General features: G+C 36.4%; 1 protein-coding gene across 4 annotated transcripts in view; it reads left to right on the top strand.

Moving 5' to 3' along the window:
* The window catches only part of AKAP6 (A-kinase anchoring protein 6), a 652,282-nt gene that overhangs the window by 533,266 nt on the left and 93,048 nt on the right, over nucleotides 1-25,968 (top strand). For all 4 annotated transcript variants that reach the window (XM_050798308.1, XM_050798307.1, XM_050798309.1 and 1 more), the window contains 2 exons: nucleotides 5,085-5,231; nucleotides 8,328-8,552. In XM_050798308.1, coding sequence (XP_050654265.1) covers nucleotides 5,085-5,231; nucleotides 8,328-8,552 — 372 coding nt within the window. The remainder of the gene's footprint in view (nucleotides 1-5,084; nucleotides 5,232-8,327; nucleotides 8,553-25,968) is intronic.

Below are 25,968 nucleotides of genomic sequence, written 5' to 3'. Positions count from 1 at the left end.
TATTTAAAAGAAATGATTGGAGAAATAAGTTGCCAGGTCTCCTACTTAAGTTTTCTGAGTGATATAATTGGAATTAAATTATTAATGGGAGATACTTTAAAAAAGATTGTTTTATGATCTTCTATTAGGGAATTTGCAATTCATTTTCATATTTGTAGTTTGATTTATATTAAAGATAATGCAATCTATGTCCAATTAACAGTACATGGCCAGTGTAATGTGATTTCCAGATCATGCAAATGGAATAAGCTAGAAGAGGGGGAAAACTCAATTCTTAACCTCAGGTGTAATTTGCTGTGCGAGTTCTGGCAATTTTAAATGACATTGCACTTTTTAATTTTTCCAAAGGCTCCGCAGCAAATTTATCCCAATCAGGAAAACCTATTATTAATTTACAAGGACAATTGTAGGAGTCTTCATAATTTCTCTATGCAATTACTCACCATAAATTCTAATGATAAAATACAAGGAGTTTGCAAGAAATAACGACTATGATTTGTCTTGGACTTGAACCCTTTTCTTCAATTTTGAACATCTTCTGGATGTGTTGGTGGTACTGACTCCATGTGCAGCATCATATGCATTGTGAGATGCTACACACAAGTCTTCTGAAAAGGGGGGCAGCACAAGAGCTGCTGCAAAGGCAACACTGGCCTCTAGCAGATTCCTGCACTCTGCATGTACAGCTGAGCTTGGACCCTGGACTTTTATATAAAAAGACTCTTTGTTCACCACTGAATGGCATTAGGCATGGACTTGCTGAGGGGCCACCATGAAGCCTCGAATGAAGAGGGCAAACACTAGCCAGAAAACACGTGAGAGTTGTAAATAGACACATCCCTGGATTTTTTTTTTTGGCAAAAATGCGTATTTTCACACATTATTTTGCCAATAGTTTGGTGTTTTGGTGTGTTCCTAGCATTTGCTTTCTTACTGATAGACTAAGTAAGATATATTTTATTTTCTCAGTGTATTCTATCTATCTATCTATCTATCTATCTATCTCTCTATCTATCGATAGATCGATCGTATCTATCAGTCAATCATGTGTATATGGGAAAGGGAATCTCGCTGGGTAAACAGGTGTTTGTGGCATTATTTGTACCAGGAAAGACATTCAATCCTGTCATTCTAATAACTAGATCATTTCCCTTGTTTTCACTTTTCCTAATATAAAGTCAACTGAAGCTCAGTTAAAAGTAATATGGTATAAGATATAAATGCTGAAACCCTGATGACACAGAATACAACAGCCCTATTCTAATAATCAAGAAATGTCTTTAGTTTAATTTGTGTGTTTCTCGCAGCCAAAGCTTCACTCTCTGTTCAGCAATGTCTGGTCTCTTTTCAGCATAACCAACAGAAGCACCATACAAAAGTCTTACAATGGATGTCTTAATCTCTCTGTGTGCTTTTAGAGCATTATTTTGAATTCCATCATGCTGCCTTTTTTCTTTCCTCTTCTGAAGTTTTATTACAACAGCAGAATTCCCAGGGAGCTTTGGGGGCAAGGTTCACATAATATAGCCCTGAAGTTTTGCTTAGGTGGAAGCCATCCCCCAATCCTGGCCATCTTTTGATGATCCTTCTGTTTCAAAAAGATTTCACTGGGTAGAGTCTTATAGCATTAGCTGTATATAGTTTATTTTTTATTTTTTTTATTTACCAGACAGTGAGCATCTACAACTCTTTCATGATGTTTTCTTTCTCTGACCTCACAGTGACAAGGCATCTTGTTCCTTAACATTGAGGGAGGCAGAAAAATGCTTGAGTTGCTCAATGTGTGCCTTCTATACCAGTTTCAAAATGGCTTATTCTTCTGGTTTCCATGGTGACAATTAACACTGTTTCAAGGCATTGTTCCAGTCTCCATTTGGGCAGAATTTTCGGTGTGATTTCTAACAAAAAAAAAGGAGGGGGACTTCGGTGTGGCGGGGAAGCCTTTAGCATAACTGTCAAAAAAGTTATCTCAATCAAGTCTTCATGCATTTCTAAGTATGTTTATTTCAGAAATTCCTGTTTTTGCTAACCTTGTTTTATAATTCAGTTTTAGCATTTGTGCTAAGTAAAGCACTCAATAGGAATTTTCTACAACTTCTTTAGTTCTTAGTTAAAATGGTGGGCTAGAGTTTGTAGTTATTTTTAACTCTTTTTTTTTTTTAAGTTTTATTTATATTTTATACACAGGGATGACATTTAGAATAGTAGTGTCCTGTGTCTTTAATTTAGATCATTCACGTATCTATTAGGAGGCTTCATTAGTCAAAATTGAATTGGCCAAGCAAATACACTTAATAATGTAAATATGGCCTTTCAAGAGAGTATATTTTATTTTTGACTAGACAGAGAGGCCCACAGCAGGTGCTGTGGGGAAATTAAATACTGGATGCTTATTTACCTTAGCACTCAAGAAAAGCTTTCTGACTTTAACTTTGCTAATCTCATTTTTGCCTATTGAAGAGTAGTCTATATCATAACATCCCCAGACTACAGGACACAATGGGGCAGCCTCTGCTCACTTACTGCTGTGGGTGGAATGAATATGAAGATTAAATTATCTTCTCACCACAGGATAAAGTAGCCCCACTTGATAGGATGACCGAAAACTGATAGAGCTGGCAGTTGATTCTCTGAGCCTAATGCTTCTGAAAAGATGTTAAGAGACAGAAGAGCAAAAACATACTAGCATCAACAAAAATAGAAGCTCCTGACATTATTACACATACAGCTTGAGCCCCTAAATCGTACTAGATTTAACCTTGAATGTGCTTCAAAACTTAAAATATTTTCACCTTAAATTATATAACATTTTAGTACCTTTCATTCATATATCAATACATCGAACAATTAACTAGATCCTCTTAGTTTTTATATTATAGTTTGAAGGCATTGTCCATCAATCACACCTTTCATCAAGCTGTTTAGACAGTAGGCTATATGGTGACAAAGACTGAGAGCATACATAAAGACAAGTTTCTTTTAAATGTAATAACCTTTTATAATAGCTATTGCAGTGACTACTTATACACATTTAATGGAGAAGATTAGTTGATTACATCTAAAATTAAATTAATTGCTTTTTATATTTTTATTTGTGTAAGACTGTCGTTTTTATGGGACACATCTAAGCTGTTTCCTTTCTTGACTGGTCTGCTGTGTGAGAGCTGTTTAAAGTTGGGGTGAAGAGGGGGGATGAGCTTGTCACAAGTTAAAGGATAACTGGTAGAGGCCATTCCCAAGTGGCACAGCCAGAGGACTCTCTCTGTCAATGTGTAATACCATGTGGCATAAGTAAAATATTTGAATAAGATTTTCCTGCCTGCCTGAAATACTGGTTCCCCCAATATTATGTGGAAATCTTACCAAATTAATTATGTAAATATTTGTCAGCTATATCATTTCAGATGGGAACCTAATTGCATAAAGCAGATTGTCATCTCCTCCAATCATCACATCACTCTAGAAACACTATCTAGGTTTCTAGAATACTTCTGAATATTGAATCCAGAAAATTCAAGTGGACAGTGTGTTTCCTAAGTGCTGGAGTAACATGGCCCTGGTAATTGCCTTCCATTAGAAAACGCAATCAGAATTTCTCTTGTATCACAGGCCAAATTCTAAAAGCGCTCTAAAGTAACCCTTGATTTTCTCCACTATGCATAGTCATGTAATTTTGGATACTCTGACACCCTGATCAACATTCATTAATAATATGAAATGCTTTAAATCACCTCATTTAAAACATTTTGTTCTGTGATCCACAAATGACTAACATTTGGAGAAGTTTACATAATACAAATGATGTGCATGTTTAGTGTAAATGAAAGATTAAAATATGAAACTAAAAGTATGCAAACATATGCATGCAAATGCTGAAGATCTATTAACCGAAACAGTGATTTCACACCTTCTTTTCCTTTAATCTGCTTCCAATTGTATTTTTGTTTGGGATCTTATATAATATCATGTTTTCAAGGTGAATGAAATCACCCAAGTGCTTGGGCACATTTGAACTTACTGATTTACTTATTTCCAGAGAAAAGTTTTTCTTATTAACTCTGATAAAAGTGTTTATCTTAGGGCACCCTTGGTCATTTAGGGCAAAGGAACAAATACTACCATGGAACTCAGTGACCTAAATATGGTGCCTGAAAGAAAAAAGTTTTAAAATTGCTATTATATTTTGGAAATGTGCTAAAAATGTAAAATATGTTTAATATTTTAACCAGAATCTAGCTTTTCTACTCAGAGGTGTTTTTACATGTACATTTATAAAGTACAGTCATAGTCATTTATGGCTATCCATAATATAGGACTAACTATGGAGTTATCCAAATAGAGTTATTTGAAGAGAATCACCATAGTAACTGTCATATTAAATAGCATTTACATTATCTCCAGCAAAACATCTTTTAGGAGAGACTCTCTTGGCAGTTTGTTAGAATATAATACATACTCGGGGAGAGGGTTCTGTAGTCAACTATGATTTGGGGGATATTTTACAGTAATCAATAAGGAAGCATAGATTTGTAACTATACCTAAAATGGTGGCTTTCCTTTTTCTCTCTATGTGTACCTTTTCTCCAAGCCCACACAGAATTTTTAAGGAAAAGAAAATGAAAACAAAATGTTAACTGAGAATTCAGAGAACTTACATAATCTTCATGAATAATTTTATTTCTTCCACTTTGAGACTGGTCCTTTAGGGGCAGAGATGAGAGGTGGACAGCACTCTGGAGCCAAATGATGACCAAAATTAACTGTAATATTAAACCCCCCTAGACCAGTTATTGTCCTATTTGGAATATTTTAAAGATCAAATATGTGTATAAACTTGAGTTTAAGAAAGAAATCTTAGTCAACTAAATGTAATAACTGTGTGTGTGTGTGTGTGTGTGTGTGTGTGTGTATAATATATTCAGCAATATTCTTCATCTACTCAAAGTACTTACGTTTAGCCTCCCCATAAATTTTATTGGGAACAAAAACTTTTAATGCTCATAAGCATCACAAATTCTGTGTTCAATGATTTTCTAAGAACACCTCTCTCCCTAATGATATCTCTTTTTCTCTTTTCATTTTAGCGATACAGTGTGGAAATGTCCATCAGACACCTGAAAAAGACGGAGCTGCTTAGTAAGGTTGAAGCTTTGAAGAAAGGTGGCGTTTTGCTACCAAATGATCTCCTTGAAAAAGTGGATTCAATTAATGAAAAATGGGAACTGCTTGGGGTATTTGCATTTTTATTACTGTTTGTAGGTTATGTGTACATTTTTTGCGTAGTGAAGTACTCTATCTGTCTGATTTCTAATTTGAGGCACAAATATCTCTCTCTTTCAATTCACTACCTACATTTCAAACAAGCTATTCATGCTATTATGGGAAAGACACTGCTTTTCCTCTTCTGTTGATTTTTTTTTCTGAGCTTGTCTCCTCTCAGATTTTAATAATTTTGGTTCTTTAATACATGAAAAAGTAAGTAAAATATTCCATGTATTATGGGTATGCACCAAGTCAACTATAATACAGTATATCTGATATATACTGACTGTCATGCTTGAATGAATGTTAATAGAATTTATTCCGAAGGTACATGTAAGAGACATCTACTGTTTAACTATTTACTGTACCCTTAAGATGAAAAGTGGAGTTGTCACTACAGCTTTCAAGTCACACTAAAGCTACCAAAACAAAGATGCAAATTTGACCCAAATCTGAATTGCAGAATTGAATCAGCCTGTGTTTTGTGCCTCAATTTCCAGCTCACTTTTAACAAAAGCCAAAAAAAAAAGAAAAAAGTTTCATGTAATTCATTTCACGCAATGATGGTCTGGGTCTCAGCCAAAGACTGAGATGCAAGAATCTGGCAAAAAGGCAATATAGAGATTCTGTTACCCAGAGACCAGGATGGCACTGTGCAGGAGACAGTGCTGTCCTTTTGTTGGAAGACAGCTGAGAGAAAAGTTAAACTGTATTTTTTCATCAGCTTCTCTCCTAAATTGCCTTCACTTCAAATCAAGGGTAAGCTATATTTGTCAATTACCTAAATAATTAATTATAACAGCCAAGTATGGGCGATGTCAGTTATGGAGCATAATTTTGCATGCCTTCCAGTTTTCTACCTTAAAAAAATTTTTTAGGTAAATAATACTCCAAAAATATTTTGAATAAAAAGCTCTTCATGTACCTTGATGATTTGGAGGAATGCCAGTATTCTGTTTATGCCATGCCTAATCTGGGAGATTAAAAAACTGCAAGTTTAAGTCCTTGTTTCTCATTTAAATTCACTACACTCTGCAGTTGTGCAAAGTAACTTAAAATGTTAAAAGTTTTTCATCTAACATATTGTTGCTTTTTAATAATAATTAATGGCTTTCAATTTATAGTACGGTGACTTAAATCAAAATCTGCCAAATTCTACAGCATTCATTGATCTCAGACAGGAGAAATGTGGTTAGTGTATGACATTTTAAAAGGTTGTTTAGTACATAGATAAGAATAGCAACCTTATGTGCTTGATAAAGTAGTGATAAGTCTGTTTACATTGCATTTTAATATATCCATTGCTAATTTGATAAATAACAATAATATTTTAAGAAAATTGTTTAAGTTGTGTCACGTGTATTGCTTCCTCAACAGAATTTTAAGTCAATATTATATTGAAAAAAGAAATAATATTTAGCTATCCTTTATAAATCAGAGACTTTAAAAATAGTTGCCATTTTGGCAAAAATATCATTCAAATACAACATGCAGGTTTGCAGTGAGAGAGTAGGGTGAGGGAAGATTTTTTATGAATCCTGTACCATGCTACCACCACCAGGCATACTGTTTTAATTGGCATGATTACATTTTAATTGGCATGAAAAAAATTAAAGACAAGGATTTTAACTTCTAACAATAGTAAAATAGAGGGATATGGTTTTTAATATTACTTTCATCTAAGGTGAACAGTGTGGAATGGAAATACATTAGAATGAAATGTCAGTGGTGCGTACAGTTTAATCTGTGAAATTTTGTCCCCTGTGCTGCATATTACTCTGTCTCAATTGCATATTAAACAACCCTATCAAGGCAGGCATTGGCATCTGCTGTGCTGACACAAATTGTGAATTAAATGAAATTGATGTCCTCTGTCGTATATTTATGAAGACGGACCATTCTCTGAAGTATTCTGTTTATGAAGAATTTATGATTGCAAACTGTTCCAGAACAAAAAAGTGGCAATAAATTCTTTTTTGTGACCCTACCCTCCAAGGGCATTGATTTCACCTCCTGCTGCTACTTTTGTTACAGCGTAAAAACAATAGCTAAATCTGGATTCCACTGAGGGTCTTCAAATTATCAATATTTTCACCATGAAAATACAAGGGTGTCACCATGAAAATACAAGGGTGTTGCCAAGAAAGGCTATTTTTCTGCTACAATCTCCTAAAGATACTATTTACAGAACACTACACACACCAGATGAATGTTTGTTGACTTAATTTTATTTGTGTTTTAAAGCTTATTTTTGTAGGTTTAATTCATCATTATAGATTTAAATCCTATTGATTGGGAGTGCTTTCCACCAGAAAGAAAAAAAGAAAAGAGCCCTCCCTGACAACACTCTCCTGCCATAGTGGTTAATTTAAGTAGGCTTCTGGCATAGTGAATTGGGGATTATTTTAACACATATTCGGTATTAGAAAGTCCAGCATCCAGAAATGCAAAATGGAAAGAATTGTGGAATTGAACAATTTCCAAGTCAGGTAAAATCAACAAAATCACCAAGGAGGCTTCCTTTTCTTAAAACCCTTTAGTTACATGGTTTCAGGAATACGTCACAAAACAAAAAATGGAAGTTAATTCTCCATGCTTCATCTACTCTTGGTCTCTTTAGTATATTTATTAAACTTATATCTCCTGAACGTTTTATGTGCAGACTGTTTTACTATAAAGTCCTATCATGAGAATTCAAATGAATTTTTCTCTGTGACCAAAAAAATTCAAATGAATTTTTATCTGGTGAACTATGGGCCAAATCTCCTTTCTATTAAAGGAAAGTAAGTGAATAAGGAATGAGGTCTTCTTAAGTATCCGCTGGTACTCAGAACAACTTGCACTGAGAATTCAAATACTAAATGGAACAGCGACCTAATCTGAACTGAAAGTCAGTAGTGAGGTGGCAGGTATAGATGGACGCTTCCAGATGGCTCTTGTTACCAACAAAAGTGTAATGTGTTTCTGGTACCTAAGCTAATCTATGTTTTTGTTTTTTTGTTGTTCGTGGTGGGTTTTTTTTGTTTGTTTGTTTTATTTTTTTGTTTTTTAATCTGATGCATTAGAAAACCCTAGGAGAGAAGATCCAGGACACAATGGCAGGGCACAGTGGGTCCAGTCCACGTGACCTGCTCTCTCCTGAAAGTGGAAGCCTGGTAAGGCAGCTGGAGGTCAGGATCAAAGAACTGAAAGGGTGGCTAAGAGATACAGAGCTTTTCATCTTCAATTCCTGTCTGAGACAAGAAAAGGAAGGAACAATGAATACTGAGAAACAACTGCAATACTTTAAGGTAATAAAAAAACAATCAAAGTTGATAAAAAGCTCTTTTTATGGTAGGGATGAAATATTTATCAAGTACATAAAGTATTATACCCATGTATCTATGTATCACTGTGCACCTAAATGTTTCCTTGAATTTATAGACAACCTCCACATTTCTTATATGCCTCTGTGTGTATAAAGATGAACATTAAGCATATCAAATATACATTGTAGAGGGAAAATCTCTGCTGCACGTGTGTGTTTTGCTTGTTGAGGGAGGACTTTGATGAATTAAAAGCAGACCAGCAAACATTAAAGATTACTAAGGCCTTTGAAGGACAGACCTAAATGTTCTATAAATAACTTGGATAAAAATACTTACACAAATTGACATGATAAAAACACATGATTTAATTGAAGTCCATTACTGCTAACAAAAGGAAACATAATTTTTACATATGAAAGAGTCAACTACTTATGGAGGGAAGAAATAAAGCAAAACAAGTTCCTATATTACAGGCATATTCCATTATAGAATCTACCAACCTCAGCAACACAACTATTCATATTCACTATATGTCCATGGAGAGGCATTTCACCTGGTTTGTTTCTATTGTTTACACAATATCTATTTAAAAGCAATTTAACATTAGAATGTTTTCCCCTATTGCCCAACCTAGCCCATACTGCTTGAATCTTTCCATAAATGCAGTCATTATTTGGGTTCTGGCTAGTGTCAGCCTGAGGCTTTGGGGTTGCAGAATTTGAATTTGGTGGCAATAAATCTTCATCACAAGAAATCTTAGAGAGGAGTAAAAGGAAAAACAAGAAGAAAAGAACTTTTTGGAACCAAGCAACCATTTCTTCTCAAAGCATTGTAGGTCCAAGTTTTATTCATCCCACCCTGCCTGCAATCATCCAGTAATCTGTCAGAAAATTTAGTCACATGTGATTCACATTCTCTCTGCCAAACAGGCAGAGTCATCTTGCTCACCTCTATAACCCAAGAGGAGGCACCCTCAAAGACAAGACCACAATACTTCCCAATAAACTATCTGCATTGCACACCTGTAAATTACCTTTCATTGAAAACCTCCTCTTCTGCCACTTAATGGACAGACCAAATTGGAAGTTAAAGTGTCTTGCCAAAGCAAATGGGTTTATGGTCTGAAATCTAATACCCAGATGATTTGCTGTTTTATCTCCACTTGACTCATCCTAACCTCTACTGCAGGGAGATGGAATCTTCAGATCTTTTAATGAAACTTTTCAAACTTTTTGAGATTATGGAGCCCTGATGATTTTTCTTTATGACTTGAAACTAGTTCCTTTCTAAAGTTGACCTTGAGGAGTTTGATCAGATAAGTTAGGGGGATCTAGCATAATGGCACTTTTTTATTGTTTTTAAAGAAAATTTTATTCATGACTGTTGGAATAAATCTCTTTCCTAGCCAGAATTTTAAATAATTCTGAGCTATTTACTCTTAGTGTTTAGTGTGTGATTAATCCAGTGTTCTGTGTGTTACCACATTCACTGGAAGAATGGAAGCAAATGTTTGTAATATAATAATAACATAATGTAATGTTTGTAACCTGTCAAAATTATAATTGGTAATAAGCATGTACAGAGTAAAAATTTTTTACTTACCACAAACCCAAAGAACAGGTACACTCTGCCTTTCTAAGTGATGAAACAGCTCAGACAGGAGAGTGACTGAAGAACCTTTTTACATATGAGAAACCCTCTGCCATGCTCTGCCTCTTGTGGGTTCCCAAAGGCCTCCTGCCATGACTCGTCACACAGAAGAGGACAGGCTTTATCCACAGGGTTTAGTTTTATGATTCTTTATCCTATAAATCCTCAGCCTTTTAACAGAAGTCCTTTATATGACACTAAGAGTAATGATAGATAAACTACAATGTACTCTCCAGGAGAATGGAAGGGAAGGTGCTACATATGAAACGGAAAACCCATAGCTTTGTAGACAGAACTGTGTTTCCTTCTGATAGATTGGTCTGGGATGAGACAAGGGATAGGATCTTCAGTTTTCAGAAAAAAGGACAAACCAATTGTGGAACATTTTCCTTTTCTTTAAGCAATAAGTATGAGAAATATGGGACTAGACACAGGAGAAAATTCTACCCAACAAAGAAAGAGTCCAAACTCAGCAAGAGGGAAGAATCATGAAGGTGTGGACCTAAGAGCCCTGGGACAGGAATGCAGAGTTATCGAGGAATGAACACACTCTGACAACAAAATGCAGGAGAGCATGTCAGGGATTTAATGAGGCCAGCTGGCAAAGGGCCCCTTCGAGCTGCGTGTGTGCAGCTTCAATGCCGTTGGCTGGAAAGCACTACTTTTTAATGATGATCCTTCAGAGAGAAAAGAAAATAATTGCTTAATCATATGTTCCTTGTATCCCATAACCAAATTCATTATTCTAAATGTTCAAAATGGGAAGATATTATTCCTTAGCAGCTAAACAAGGCCACAGCACTGGCCTGGTCCCAAAACCAGTTGAGGAAGAGCAAGTTTAGACCTGTTACAAGACTTTGTCATCAAGAAGGTGAATGAGTGGATTAGATTTAATAACCTTGTTGATGATTAATGAACCAAATCTGCTTTCATAATTTAAATTTGACAAAGCACTTTTATGCATATTGTTATACTTAAAATATACACTAATTATATAAGTCAGAAAATTATGATTACCTTCTTATATGTGTGGGTATTTATTTTTATGAATGAAGAATTTGAGTTGTGGGAAGGTAATGTGACTCGTTTGAATCCCCATAGCAACCAGCAGTAGAGACAGAGGAAAAACGATTGTCTTTGAGTACAGATTCCCATCCTGTCATTCACTGACTTTTCAAATAAACTTTGAAACTTTGTTTTACTCTGAATCAGGGGTTGACCGACATTTTCTGTTAAAGCCAGATAATAATATAATCTCTGTACGAATTATTCAGCTCTGCCATCGTAGTGCAAAAGCAGCCACAGACAATATGTAAATGAATAAGTATGGCTGTGTTCAATAAAACTAATTTACGAAACTATTTACAAATGCAGGGCAGTGGGCTTGATTTGACCTAGAGGCCATAGTTTCCTGACCCTGCTCTAGATTACAAAAATTATTACAAGCATGAGAATGGATACAGTCTGTGTCGTCTTTAAAGAAAAGAGACCATGCTACAATTGCATTAGGGGAACAAAAAGTTATTTTAATAATTGTAACAACCACAACTAATATGTATGAGGCATACTTTCTAAATGTTTTACCTGCATTCACTTATTAGTCATCACCATCCTGAGACTTATTATAGTATGATCTCTTATGTTTTACTTTTTATTTTTAAAATTTTTTAAATATGTGGGTACATAGTAGGTGTATATATTTATGGAGCACATGAGATTTTTTTGTTACAGACATGCAATGAGTACTAATCATATCGTGGAGAATGGTGACTAAATCCCGTCAAGTATTTACCTTTTATGTTACAAACAATACTATTATACATTTTTAGTTATTTAAGAATATACAATTAAGTTGCTATTGACTATAGTCCCCCTGTTGTGCTATCAAATACTGGGTATTATTCATTCATCCTATTTTTTTCTTTGTACCCATTAACCATCCCGTTTGCCCCTACTACCCTTTCCAGCCTCTGGTAACCATCCCCCCAACACTCTATGTCTGTGAGTTCAGTTGTTTTAATTTTTAGAGGCCACAAATAAGTGAGAACATGCAATGTTTGTCTTTCTGTTCCTGGCTTATTTCACTAACAAAATGATCTCTGGTTCGATCTATGTTGTTGTAAATGACACGATCTCATTCTTTTTTATAGCTGAATAGTATTCTATTATGTGTATGTACCACATTTTTTTTATCCATTCATCTGTTGGTGGGTACTTAGGTTGGGCTTCCAAATCTTGGCTATTGTGAATAGTGCTGCAACAAATATGAGAGTGCAGAAATTTCTTCAATATACTGATTTCCTTTCTTTTAGATATATATACCTAGTAGTGGGATTGTTGGATCATATGGTAGCTCTATTTTTTGTTTTTTGGGGAACCTCTAAACTATTCCCCATAGTGGTTGTCCTAATTTACATTCCCACCAACAGTGAACAAAAGTTCCCTTTTCTCCACATCCTCGCCAGCATTTGTTATTGCCTGTCTTTTGGATAAAAGCCATTTTAACTGGAGTAAGATGTAGGCACTTATAACTACAAAATTCCCTGTTAGTACTGCTTTTACTGTATCCCATAGGTTTTGGTATGTTGTATTTCCGTTATCATTTGTTTCAAGAAACTTTTCAATTTCCTTCTTAATTTCTTTATTGACCCATTGGTCATTCAGGAGCATATTGTTTAATTTCCTTGTGTTTGTATAGTTTCCAAAATTCTTCTCGTTATTGATTTCTAGTTTTATTCCATTATAGTCAGAGAAGATGCTTGATATTATTTCCTTTTTTTGGAATGTTTTAAGACTCGTTTTGTGATCTAACATACGGTCTATCCTTGCAAATGATCCATGTGTTGAGGAAAAGAATGTGTATTTTGCAGCTTTTGGATGAAATGTTCTGAAAATATTTATTAGATCCATTTGGTCTATAGTGCAGGCTAAATCCAATGTTTTTTTCTTGATTTTATGTCTAGAAGATCTGTCTGATGCTGAACGTGGGTGTGTTGAAGTCTCCAGCTATTACTGTATCGGGGCCTATGTCTCTCTTTAGCTCTAATAATATTTGCTTTATTGATCTTGGTACTCTAGTATTGAGTACATACGTCTTTTAAATTGTATCATCTTGCTGAATTGACCCCTTTATCATTATATAGTGACCTTCTTGGTCTCTTATAGTTTTTGCATTGAAATCTATTTTGTCTGATATACATATAGCTACTCCTCCTCTTTTTTGGTTTCCATTGGCATGGAATATCTTTTTCTATCCCTATACTTTCAGTCTATGTGTACCTTTACAGTTGAAGTGTATTTCTTGTAGGCAACAGATCAATGGGTTTTATTTTTCATCCCTTCAGCCACTCTGTGTCTTTTTATTGGAGAATTTAGTCCATTACATTCAGCATTATGATTGATAAGTTGGGACTTACTCCTGCCATTTTCTTATTTGTTTCCTCATTGTTTGGCAGTCTTCTCTTTCTCTTTCTTTCCTTCCTGTCTTCCTTTAGTGAAGGTGTTTTTCTCTGGTGATATGATTTAGTTTCTTGCTTTTCATTGTTTGTGTATCCATTTGTATGTTTTTTGGTTTGAGATTACCATGAGGCTTGGAAATACTGTCTTATAACCCATTGTTTTAAGCTGATAACAACAATACTGTTTGCATAAACCAACAAACAAGCAAAAAGAAAACTAATAAAAACTCTACACCTTAACTTCATCCCCCTGCTTTTTAGTTTTTTGTTGTTTCTACTTATATTTTATTGTACTGTCTGTGTCTTGAAAAGTTGTTGCAGTTATTATTTTTTATTGGTTCATCATTTAGTCTTTCTGTTAGGATAAGAGTAGTTTACACACCGCAGTTGCATTGTTAAAATATTCTGTTTTTCTGTGTAATTACTGTAACCAGTGAGTTTTATATCTTCAGGTGATTACTTGTTGCTCACTAATGTCCTTTTCTTTCTAATTGAAGTATTCCCCTTAGGATTTCTTGTAGGACAGGTCTGGTGTTAATGAAATCCCTCAGCTTTTGTTTATTTGGGAAAGTCTCTATTTCTACCTCACGTTTGAAAGGTATTTTTGCCAGATATACTATTCTAGGGTAAAAAGTTTTTTTCCTTCAGCACTTTACATATGTCATGTCACTTTCTCCTGGCCTGTAAGGTTTCCACCGAAAAGTCTGCTGCCTGCCATATTGGAGCTCCATTGTATGTTATTTGCTTCTTTTCTCTTGCCACTTTTAGGATCCTTTCTTTATCCTTGACCTTTGGGAGTTTATTAAATGCCTTGAGGTAGCCTTCTTTGTGTTAAATCTGCTTGGTGTTATATTCTGCTTTTTTTTTTTTTTTTTTTTTTTTTTTTTTTGAGATGGAGTCTCGCTTTGTCGCTCAGGCTGGAGTGCAGTGGCACAATCTCGGCTCACTGCAAATTCTGCCTCCCGGGTTCATGCCATTCTCTTGCCTCAGCCTCATGAGTAGCTGGGACTACAGGCACGCACCACCATGCCCAGCCAATTCTTTGTATCTTTAGTAGAGACAGGGTTTCATCCTGGTGCTAGCCAGGATGGTCTCAATCTCCTGACCTCGTGATCCGCCCACTGTGGCCTCCCAAAGTGTTGGGATTATAGGCATGAGCCACCGCACCCAATCCTTGGTGTAATATTCTTGTACTTACTGATATCTTTCATTGGGTTTGGGAAGTTCTCTGTTTTTATTATCCCTTTGAATGAACTTTCTATTCCTATCTCTCTACCTCCTCTTTAAGACCAATAAGTCTTAGATTGGCTCTTTTGAGGCAATTTTCTGGATCTTGTAGGCCGACTTCATTGTTTTTATTCTTTTTCTGTTGTCTCCTCTGACTACATATAATTCTGCTTTTTTTTTTTTTTTTGAGACAGAGTCTCGCTTTGTAGCCTAGGCTGGAGTGCAGTGGCATGCTCTCGGCTCGCTGTAAGCTCCACCTCCCGGGTTCACGCCATTCACCTGCCTCAGCCTCCCAAGTAGCTGGGACTACAGGCGCCTGCAACCACACCCAGCTAATTTTTTGTATTTTTAGTAGAGACGGGGTTTCACCCTGTTAGCCTGGATGGTCTTGATCTCCTGACCTTGTGATCCACCCACCTCGGCCTCCCAAGATAAATTCTGCTATTAAAAGACTGATGCATTCTTCAGTATGCCAATTGCATTTTTTCAGCTCCAGAATTTCTGCTTGATTCTTTTTAATTATTTTAATCTTTATCTGGTAGAATTCTGAATTCCTTCTCTGTGTTATCTTGAATTCTTTGAGTTTTTGCAACACAACTATTTCAAATTATTTGTCTGAAAGGTCACATATCTCTGTTTCTCCTGGACTGGCCCCTTGTGCCTTATTTAGTTCCTTTGGTGAGGTCATGTTTTCCTGGATGGTGTTGATTCTAGTAGATGTTCTTCGGTATCTGGGCATTGAAGAGTTAGGTATTTATTGTGATCTTTACTGTCTGGCTTGTTTGTACCTGTTCTTCTTGGGAAGGCTTTCAAGATGTTTGAAAGGACTAGGGTGTTGTGATCTATGCTGTATTTGCTTTAGGGAGCACCCTAAACCTAGTAATGCTGTAGTTCTTGCAGACTCAAAGAGGTACTGGCTTGATGGTCTTGGACAACATCTAGGAGAATTCTCTGGATTACCAGGCAGAGACTCTTGTTCTTTTCCCTTACTTTCTGCCAAACAAATGTTCATTCTCTTTCTCTCTCTCTCTCTCTCTCTCTCTCTCTCTCTGTCTCTGTTATGAGCCACCTAAAGCTGGGGGTAGAGTGACACAGGCATCCCTGTGGCCACTACCACTATGACTGTGCTGGTTCAGACCTGAAGCCAGCACAGCACTGGGTCCCACCCAAGGCCTGCTGCAAACACTCCCTGGCTACTGCCTGTATTTGCTCAAGGCCCTGGGGCTCTACAGTCAGCAGGTGGCAAAGCCAGCTCTACCTGTGTGCTTCCCTTCAGGGTGGCAAGTTCTCCCAGGCCCCAGCTGGGTCCAAGAAGTGCCTTCCAGGAGTCAGGGACTAGAGTCAAAAACCTTAGAAGTCTACCAGGTGTTCTGTTTTACTGTGGTTTCACCGGCACTCAAATCACAAGATGCAGTTCTTCCCACTCTTCCATCCCCTTTCCAAAACCAGGGGAGCCTCACCCCATGGCCACCACCACAGACCATGGAGAGTACTGCCAGACTGCCACCGATGTTCCCTTAAGATTCAAGGGCTCTTGTGTCGGCTTATGGTGAATGCTGCCTGGCCTGGGACTCACCTTTCAGGGAAGTGGGCTCCCCTCTGGCCCAGAGCAAGGCCAGAAATGCCATCTAAGAGTCAAGTCCTGGAATTGGGAACCCCAAGAGCCCACTTGGCACTCTACCCCTCTGTAGGCCAAGCTGGTATCTAAGATGTGAGACTAAGTCCTCTTTACTTTTCCCTCTGCTTTCCTCAAGCAGAAGGAGTTTTGCCCTTTAGCCACCACACCTGGAAATCTGCTAAGTCTCACCTAAAGCCAGCAAGTCTCAGAGACTCATCCAAGGCCCTCTACATAGTACCTGGGTATTACTGCTGGTTTTTCAGGGCTCAAAGGGTCTTCAGTTAGCAGGTGATTAATGCTGCCAGGACTGGGACCTTCCTTTCAAGGTAGTGGGTTTCCTTCTGGCCTAGGGTTATGTCTAGAGCTGTTGTCTGGGAGCTAGGGCCTGGAACGGGGGCCTTAAAATGTTGACTGCTGCCCTATCCTGCTGTAGTTGAGCTGGTATCTAAGATGCAAGACATTCAGAGTGGATCATCATTAAATTGGTGTACTTGTCGAGGGTTGCAAGGGGAACGATTAGGGAGCCTTCTATTCTGGTATCTTGCTCTGCCCCATCCACTATCATGGATGAGAAAACTGAGGTGGGGAAAATTGAAGTAACTTACTCAAGGTCATAAAGTTAGTAAGTGATAAAGCCAATAGTCACACCTAGAAACTGTTTCAGAATCTGCCCCTATGTAGACTCAGAAGTCCCTAGGTCAAAGATCTGTTACTTGCAAGAGAAAAGCACATAGTTTACTCTTTTGTTCCTTATTCCATTCTGAATACTTGACAGCCAGCTGGAGGAAGTCAAGGAGTCAATGTTTTAAATCTTGGAAATTAAATTTATAGAATAGGGCCTTTGAAAACCAAACACCGCATGTTCTCACTCATAGGTGGGAACTGAACAATGAGATCACTTGGACTCAGGAAGGGGAACATCACACACAGGGGCCTGTCATGGGGAGGGGGGAGGGGGGAGGGATTGCATTGGGAGTTATACCTGATGTAAATGACGAGTTGATGGGTGCAGCACACCAACATGGCACAAGTATACATATGTAACAAACCTGCACGTTATGCACATGTACCCTACAACTTAAAGTATAATAATAATAAATCAATTTTAAAAAAAAGAGTTATTAGCGTGAAAGAGGAGGTAGAGAAAGAGGTAAGAGTAGAAAGTTTATTCAAGGAATGATAACTCAGAACTTCCCAAACAAAAAAAAAAAAAGGATTTCAAATTAACAATAAAATGTGCACCATTGCCAAGTAATTACTCTGAAAAGGAATATCACTAATTTACTTTTACAGAATAAAGGAAGAAAAGAGCTAAGCAGTTCATATGCTTTAAGGAATGTTTCCTGAAACCTCAGTGCATAATTTTCAGAAATAAAAATAAGATCAATTTCATCCAATCTTTTAGGGGGGATTTCTCGTGTCCGCTATAACCAATTTCAAATGGTACCGTAAGTTCTCATTTCCTCTGACCCCAAAACCACATTTAAAGGAGATGAGGCTGAAAGACAGGATAGAATGTTTTAGCAGTTTTTATGTATAAGAAAAGTAGCCATGATTCCTACAGGTGCCTGGATCATCCCTGCTGCTCTATCTTGGAGCCATTACAAACTTTGTAATGATGCTGTTGGCAAAGATGCAAACAAAGAATTACAGTAACTCGGTCTAACCGTAACAAAAGCATACAAAACACTTTCAAATTCAACAGACATCAAACAGGACTTAATCCTTTCTGCGTATCATAGATACATTTTTAAAAAAACATATTAACCATGTATATCCATCAAAAGAAAGCCAGGTATATTCATCAACAGTCTTTTATTAGATTTTTTTTGTACCACATATTAAAAAACCCATCACCTAACAGTTCTTTGGAAATAATTTTAAATAATTGGATACAGTTCAGAACTGCCTTATAAGAAAAATTGGCTGGGTTAAGGTTGAAATTCAAAGATAGATTTATTATAAATAAATGTTATTCACACTACTGTCTGAGGGTGGTGGGAAGACCCACAGAAAATTTTTACAGGTAGTCCCAGTACAGTTTTCTAAAGTAAAAGAAAAGGGAATAGCAGCCCAATTCTTTCTGACTACGTATTTTGCTAGAAGAAGATGCTGAATGATTCCTATGAAGTAGAGAGTTCTGCCCTTGGTTTGAGAAGGCAGAGATACAGCTATGCACTCATTTTATATGTGGTGTTTGTACTGCTGCTATCAGACAGACCAGATTCATGGAAATCAAGAATGTCATGCTAATCTAGAAAGAGGAAAGAGAGATCTCACCCATCTTTACTTATTGTCTTGAAAATCAGACAGAACAGCATTTAGCCTCTGAAACACCAGAGAATGAATGTTTCTACTCTTAACTGGTCTCTTAAATTTCTTAAATGTAACTTTCTTTGTTAGTAAATTCAAATAAGGAAAAAACTGGAAGAACATAATTGCAAAGGTATCTCAATGCTCTCCATTCAAGTAAGTATAGGATGGGAACAGTGAATCTGATCCATCATAGTTGAGAGGCTTAAGTGTGGATTCAAGTTGCTTGTGTTTGTCCTGGCTCTACCTCTTTCTGATGGATGATCTTCCTGAAAGCTCCAGGTTTCTTATCTTACAAATAGAGATAATGATACTACTTACCTTAAGAAGTGGTTGCGAGTGTTAAATGAGATAATATATACATGAAGACTGCTTAAAATAGGGTCTGCCTACTAAAAGCTCAATATATTTTAGCAGTCAGCATTAGAATTCTAAAGCATGAAACTGTACTTTCAAAAAAGCATTTATATTTAATAAAGCAGGGTTATAGTAAATAGATGAAGCAAATTCCTTGGGGTTTCACCTACTTTGGTGAGTTGTATGATCTCTAGGAACTGAATTATCTATTAATTGGATCATTGACCTACTTACTATCTAGGTAAAATTGTAAGAGAAGTTTTTTCCTTCCCAAGACTAGGAAAAAAGGAGATAGTCAGTATACCTCCCAAGTTTGCCCTTTGACCTGGGAAGGAAAAGCTCTTTTGGGGTGGTAAAAACCAAGTCCCAGATTATTAAGGGTGGGTCTCCACATTTGGGCTACTTTTCCTCTTTTGAGCAAGGCAGCAAGCCAGTTACTTACAGTCCATTTTCTACTCCAACTTCTGTCTCCATGACCTTCTTTTGTAAACCCTCCTTTTACCTATTTCTCCAAAATTATTGCATTATGTGTGCACACGTGAGTGCACACACACACACACACACATACATACACACACAATTAGACCTTCACTTAAGGAGAGAAACAAAATTTATATTTTAATGTCCATATTGAATTGCCAGTCATCTTCTGTAACTTTTACTACAACATTATTCTTTTATAATTGACCAATTAGTAGTATTTATTGAGTATCATCACTAGTTTCTGTTAGTTGGCAACACTATGACCTAGGACTTTCAGCTGTGTGATCTCAGGTAAGTAATTTTTCTTTGCCTGATATTATTTATAAATTTAGGTTTTTTTGATTGAAAAGCTTCCCTTCAACTCTAGCATTCTTGTGATTCTGTAACAGCTATCTTTTTCTATTGGTAAATTTTTCAATTATAGATGTCATTCAATTTCTTTAAACAACACTTTCAGCTTGGCACAAAATTTTAGGTAGATCAGCCAATGGCCAGTTCTGTATACCAGGATTTATATTTCCCTCATTGAAAATGATACTGCAAAAGGCAAGAAGCATCTTTTGAACAAGAATTGCAATGTTATTGCCTTTAGCACCACAGTAGCAATCTTTCTCTTTGTACCCATTTCCTTTCTAGCATTATAATGTTCAGTACAGACACTGGCCTAAAAGAGGAAAGTAAAAAGTCTTCCCAGTTATGAATTTCAGTCTGGATAGCCGTACTTATAACATGAATATGTTTTTACTGGCTTCTAAGTTAACAGAGACTTGTTTGAGTCATTTTTAAAGTGAAAGGAAATACACTAATAAACTGCTAGTGCAGTGATGGCAAGCAAATGTACAGATCTATAAGATGTAAGGCAGAAAATTCTCAGTTAAAATTCATGACCAAGTTGAAGAGATGGAGGATTTGAATCTGGAAGGACTAACCAGAAACCCTACCATCATACGCCTAGCGTCTTCCTTTCTCATCTCTTAGGTAACTTGAAGTCCTTCACAATATATGTAGAGGCTTAGTATATCCTTGCCTGTCCTTCTGTTATCAGTTTTCCACATTATATTCTTTTAGGCAAGTTTCTCACAAATTGCATTCTAACCAAATCTGACAGTCTCTATCTTCTAATAAGAATATTAAGCCCATTCATATTTATTTCCTTGATTAAGATTACTGATCCTTTTTCATCTTATCACATTCTTTCATTTAGGCACTGGGCTGGGTTTTAGCAATACCACGAAGTTTATATTATGGGCTAGTTTAAATATTTTGCTACATGGAATGCTGTTTTCTTTATTTCTACTGCAGTGAATTGGAAGGATTTTTTTAATTACGTATTTTCTTTATTTACAGTCTCAAGATTGATTCCGATGCCACTTTTAAATTTTAAAAATGAGCTTGTTTTTCTTTCTCTGTCCTCCACCCTATTTCCCTATTTTTGTTGATAATATATAATCTTAGATTTAATTTTTAGGTATTATTATTATTTTACTAATATAATTATGTCCTTTTTTCATACCTTCAAGTATTTCTTTTGACATTTGCAGTATATTAAAATAATTCAGGCCTAGCTTAGAGGCCCATTCTTGTAATCATAGCACTTTCGGAGACCAAAACAGGAGGATCACTTGATGTCAGGAGTTTGAGACCAGCCTGGGCAACATAGTAAGACCCCATCTCTACACACAAAAAAAATTGTGTTCAATTACCTGAGTGTGGTGGCGGGTGCCTGTAGTCCTAGATACTTAGGAGGCTGAGGTGAGAAGATTGCTTCACCCCAGGAGTTCAAGGGTACAGTGAGCTTCAATTGTGCACTCTAGCCTGGGCAAGAGAGCAGGACTGGGTCACTAAATTAATTTTCGTTAATTCTTTTTTGTTGTTTTTTTTTTGAGACAGAGCCTTGCTCTGTCGCCCAGGCTGGAGGTACAGTGGCCCGATCTCGGCTCACTGCAAACTCCACCTCCTGGGTTTACGCCATTCTCCTGCCTCAGCCTCCCAAGTAGCTGGGACTACAGGTGCCAGCCACTGCACCCAGCTAATTTTTTTGTATTTTTAGTAGAGACAGGGCTTCACCATGTTAGCCAGGATGGTCTCCATCTCCTGACCTTGTGATTCACCCGCCTCGGCCTCCCAAAGTGCTGGGATTACAGGCTTGAGCCACCGCGCCCGACCTGCTAATTCTTTATACCGCACTCTAGCCTGGTTAAGACAGTGGGACTGGGTTGCTAGATAATTTTTTTAATAAATAAAAATGAAAGTAATTCAGAATTAATTCTTCATACTATTTTCATTGCTGAACTTCAGTTTTTTTCATATAACAACTTTCCATTAAAAATGTATTTTTAGTACTCGCTGTTGGATCATCTTCTAATAATTTTCACAGGAAAAGCCCATTTCTAGTATTTTTTCCAAACCCTGTGTGTCACAAAATGTATTTTACTTTTACCTCACATATAAACAATAGCTTGGCTGAATATAAAATTTTTCTAAGGGCTGTGTAATCTTTTGTCATCAAAATTTCTGATTCTTTTGAAATTTGTAGTCATAAAAGAGAAGATATGCTTCTCTTTTATGTGTGAGTTGTAGCTTTTGTTTTAATTTCATTTATATAGACTAGGACTAGGTATCTGTCTCATTTCACTTTTTTTTTTTTTGCTGGGAACATGGTGAGTCCTAATTGATTTTGAAAATCCCGCTTTAGATCAGGAAAGTTTTACCCGCTATTTGATCATCGTAATTTCTCCATATGTTTAGTTACATCTTTTTGAAAGGCCTGCTCTGTGCATATTGAATCTCCTAGATCTTGCCTTCACTTAAAAAAATCTATTTTTATTTTTATTTCTTCATCTAGGGACTTCTGGTAGAATTCTCAAGCTTGTTTTCTGTTTTTGCAGTACCTAATTTTGTAATTAATTGTTTTCATTGCAATTTTTAATTCAATAGAAGTTCTTTTCATTTTTATACAATCTTTACTGATCTTAAATTGTTCTGTCGTCAAAAGTGCCTACTTACTTCCGTGCCATGAATGCAATATCCTTGTGCCTGTTTTCAAGATATGAATTGTTTTCTCTTTTTCGGTATTTATTTATTTCAGTATTGTTCTGAGTCTTCAAATTGGGCCGTCATTTGAACTACAGTGTCTGTTGATGTGTGTGTTGATTTTTCTGTCCATTTTTTGAGGAGTTTTTGTTTTCTAACACTGGGTATTGAAATAGATCCCCTTTGAAATATTATATAAATGGCTCCCTGTACAGATGTTTCAGTCTAAGACAAAAACCAAAGGGAAATTTTAGATTTTCTTCGATTTTATTAAAATTCAGGGATCAGAAAGACCATATGTATGGAATAGCAATTTGTGTGTTGATACTGAAGCATAAGGTAAACTGTCTAATGTCAAGTGGAGCTGCAAGCAGAGCAAGTATCCTACTCTTTGCTAATTTACCAGGGATGTCTTCAGTGTTCCAGAGCAGGAGGGTGGTCTTGCAGAGCATGTTTCAACCAGCCTGGAAGGAGAAAGTCCTATTAGGAGGTTGCTATTCTGTAACTTAGGTGATATGACCTGAGGGATTGATATGGGACAATTACAGTGAGAGGGAAGAGATTGGATTTCTACCCCCCACCTCCCAGCTTTATTAAGGTATAACAGACAAATAAGAGTTGAACATATTTACAGTGTACATTGTGATGTTTTGATATATGTATATGTTGTGACATGATTAAATCAAGCTAATTGGCATATCGAACACCTCAGATACTTGTCATTTTTCTTGCTTTCTAACTGAAACTTTGTGACCCTTTGACTAAAATCTCTTCACCCCTTCCACCCCCTCCCCCCATCTCCTACCCCAGTCTCTGCTAACTGGCATTCTAATATCTTCTCTGAGTTCAATTTATTGAAATTTTACATATAAATGAGATCATGCAGTATTTGTCCTTCTGTGCCTGGCTTATTTCACTTAATATAGTGTCTTTCAGGTTCATCCATGTTGTCACAAGCGACAGGATTTCTTTCTTTTTTAAGAAAGAACAGCATTTCATTGTGTATGTGTGTGTGTGTAAGTTTGTGTATGTGTATGAATGTGTTTATCCCACATTTTCTATAGCCATACATCAGTTTGATTTTTTCCATGTCTTGATTATTATGAATAATGCATTGAAAATGGGAGTGCAGACATATTTTTGACATACTGATTTTACTTCCTTAGGATATATATCCAGAAGTAGTATTGCTGGATCATGTGGTAGTTCTCCTTTTAATTTTTTTTAGGAAACTTCATATTGTTTTCCATAATAGTTATATTAATTTACATTCCCAACAACAGTGGGAACAAAAGGGTTCCCTTTTTTCCACATTCTTGCTAACACTTGCTATCTTTTGTCTTTTTGATAGTAGCCATTCTAACAGGTGTGAGGTGATATCTCCTTGTGGCTTTAATTTGTATTTCTCTGATGATTACTGATGTTGAGGATTTTTTTATAAGCCTGTCTTCTTTTGAGAAATATCTGTTCAAGGACTTTGCCTAGTTGGGTTATTTGTTTTCTTGCTGTTTGGTTAAGTTCCTTGTCTATTTGGGATATTATCAGATGTATGGCTTGTAAATATTTTCTTCCATTCTGTGGGTTGTCTTTTCACTCTGTTGATTGTTTCCTTTCTGTGCAGAGCTTTCTAGTTTGATGTAATTCTATCAATCTGTTTTTGTTTCTTGTGTTTTTGAGGTCATATCCCAAAACTCTTTCAGATCAATGTCAAGAAAGTTTTCCCCTATGTTTTCTAGGGGAAAAGTTTCTAGTAATTTTGGTTTTATGTTTTACTTTTAAGTCTTTAATCCATTTTGAGTTGATTATTGTATATATTGATATTGTATATGGTGTGAGATAAAGGTCCAGTTTCATTCTTCCACATGTGGATATTCAATTTTCCCAACAACTTTTTTGAAGAGACTGTTATTTTCCCATGGTGTGTTCTTGCTACCTTTGTTGAAAATAAGTTGATCATGAATGTGTGGATTTATTTTGGAGGTCTCTCTTCTGTTCAGTTGGACTACGTGTGTGTGTGTGTGTGTGTGTGTGTTTTTTGTTTTTTGTTTTTTTTTTTTTTGAGATGGAGTCTTGCTCTGTTGCCCAGGCTGGAGTGCAGTGGCCGGATCTCAGCTCACTGCAAGCTCCGCCTCCCGGGTTTACGCCATGCTCTTGCCTCAGCCTCCTGAGTAGCTGGGACCACAGGTGCCCACCACCTCACCCAGCTAGTTTTTTGTATTTTTTTTAGTAGAGACGGGGTTTCACCGTGTTAGCCAGGATGGTCTCAATCTCCTGACCTCGTGATCTGCCCATCTCGGCCTCCCAAAGTGCTGGGATTACAGGCTTGAGCCACCGCACCCGGCCGTGTGTGTGTTTTTAATGTCGGTACCATGCTGTTTTGATTACTATAGCTCTCTGGTTTATTTTGATATCAGGGAGTGTGATCTCTCCAGCTTTTTTCTTTTTGCTTAATATTATTTTGGCTATATAGGGTCTTTTGTGGTTCTACATACATTTTAGAATTATTTTTTCTATTTCTATAAAAAAGTCATTGGAATTTTGATCTGTCCATTATCAAAATCAGGATATTGAAGTCCCCTACTATAATTGTATTGCTATTTCTCCCTTCATTTCTGTTAACATTTGCTTTACTTATACAGGTGCTCTGGTGTTGGGTGCATATATATTTATAATTGTTACATCCTTTAAATAAATTTACCCCTTTATCATTATAAAATTACCATCTTTGTCTCTTGTGAAAATTTTTGTCTGATAAATGTTACCATTTGCATGGAGTATGCAACTGACGTTAACAACTTAACTGTGACCACATACAAAACTACAGTTTAACTTCTTCTCCTCCCACATTTTATTGATCTGGCAATTCATATATCTTACATATGTAATATAAAATGTATTCATTACCAAACTATTTTAGCTATAATTATTTTTATTACTTTTCTCTTTTACCTTTTATAATAGACTTACAAGGGACTTATGCACCACCACTTTATTGGAATATTCTGAATTCGACTATATCTTTACCTTTACACAAAGTTTTATACTTTCATGTGTTTTCATGATTTTAGCATCTTTTTGTTTCAACGTGAACTTCCTTTAGCATTTCTTGTAAGGCAGGTTTAGTGGTGATGAACTTCCACAACTTTTGTTTCTCTAGGAAAATCCTTATCTCTCCGTTATTTCTGAAGGACGTCATATGCCAAATACTTTCGTTTCCTTTAGCACTTTGAATATATGTTCCCACTCTTTCCTGCCCTGC

Source organism: Macaca thibetana, chromosome 7 (assembly GCF_024542745.1).
Source record: "Macaca thibetana thibetana isolate TM-01 chromosome 7, ASM2454274v1, whole genome shotgun sequence".
Taxonomy (NCBI): Eukaryota; Metazoa; Chordata; class Mammalia; order Primates; family Cercopithecidae; genus Macaca; species Macaca thibetana.
This window is presented reverse-complemented; position numbering and strand designations above follow the sequence as displayed.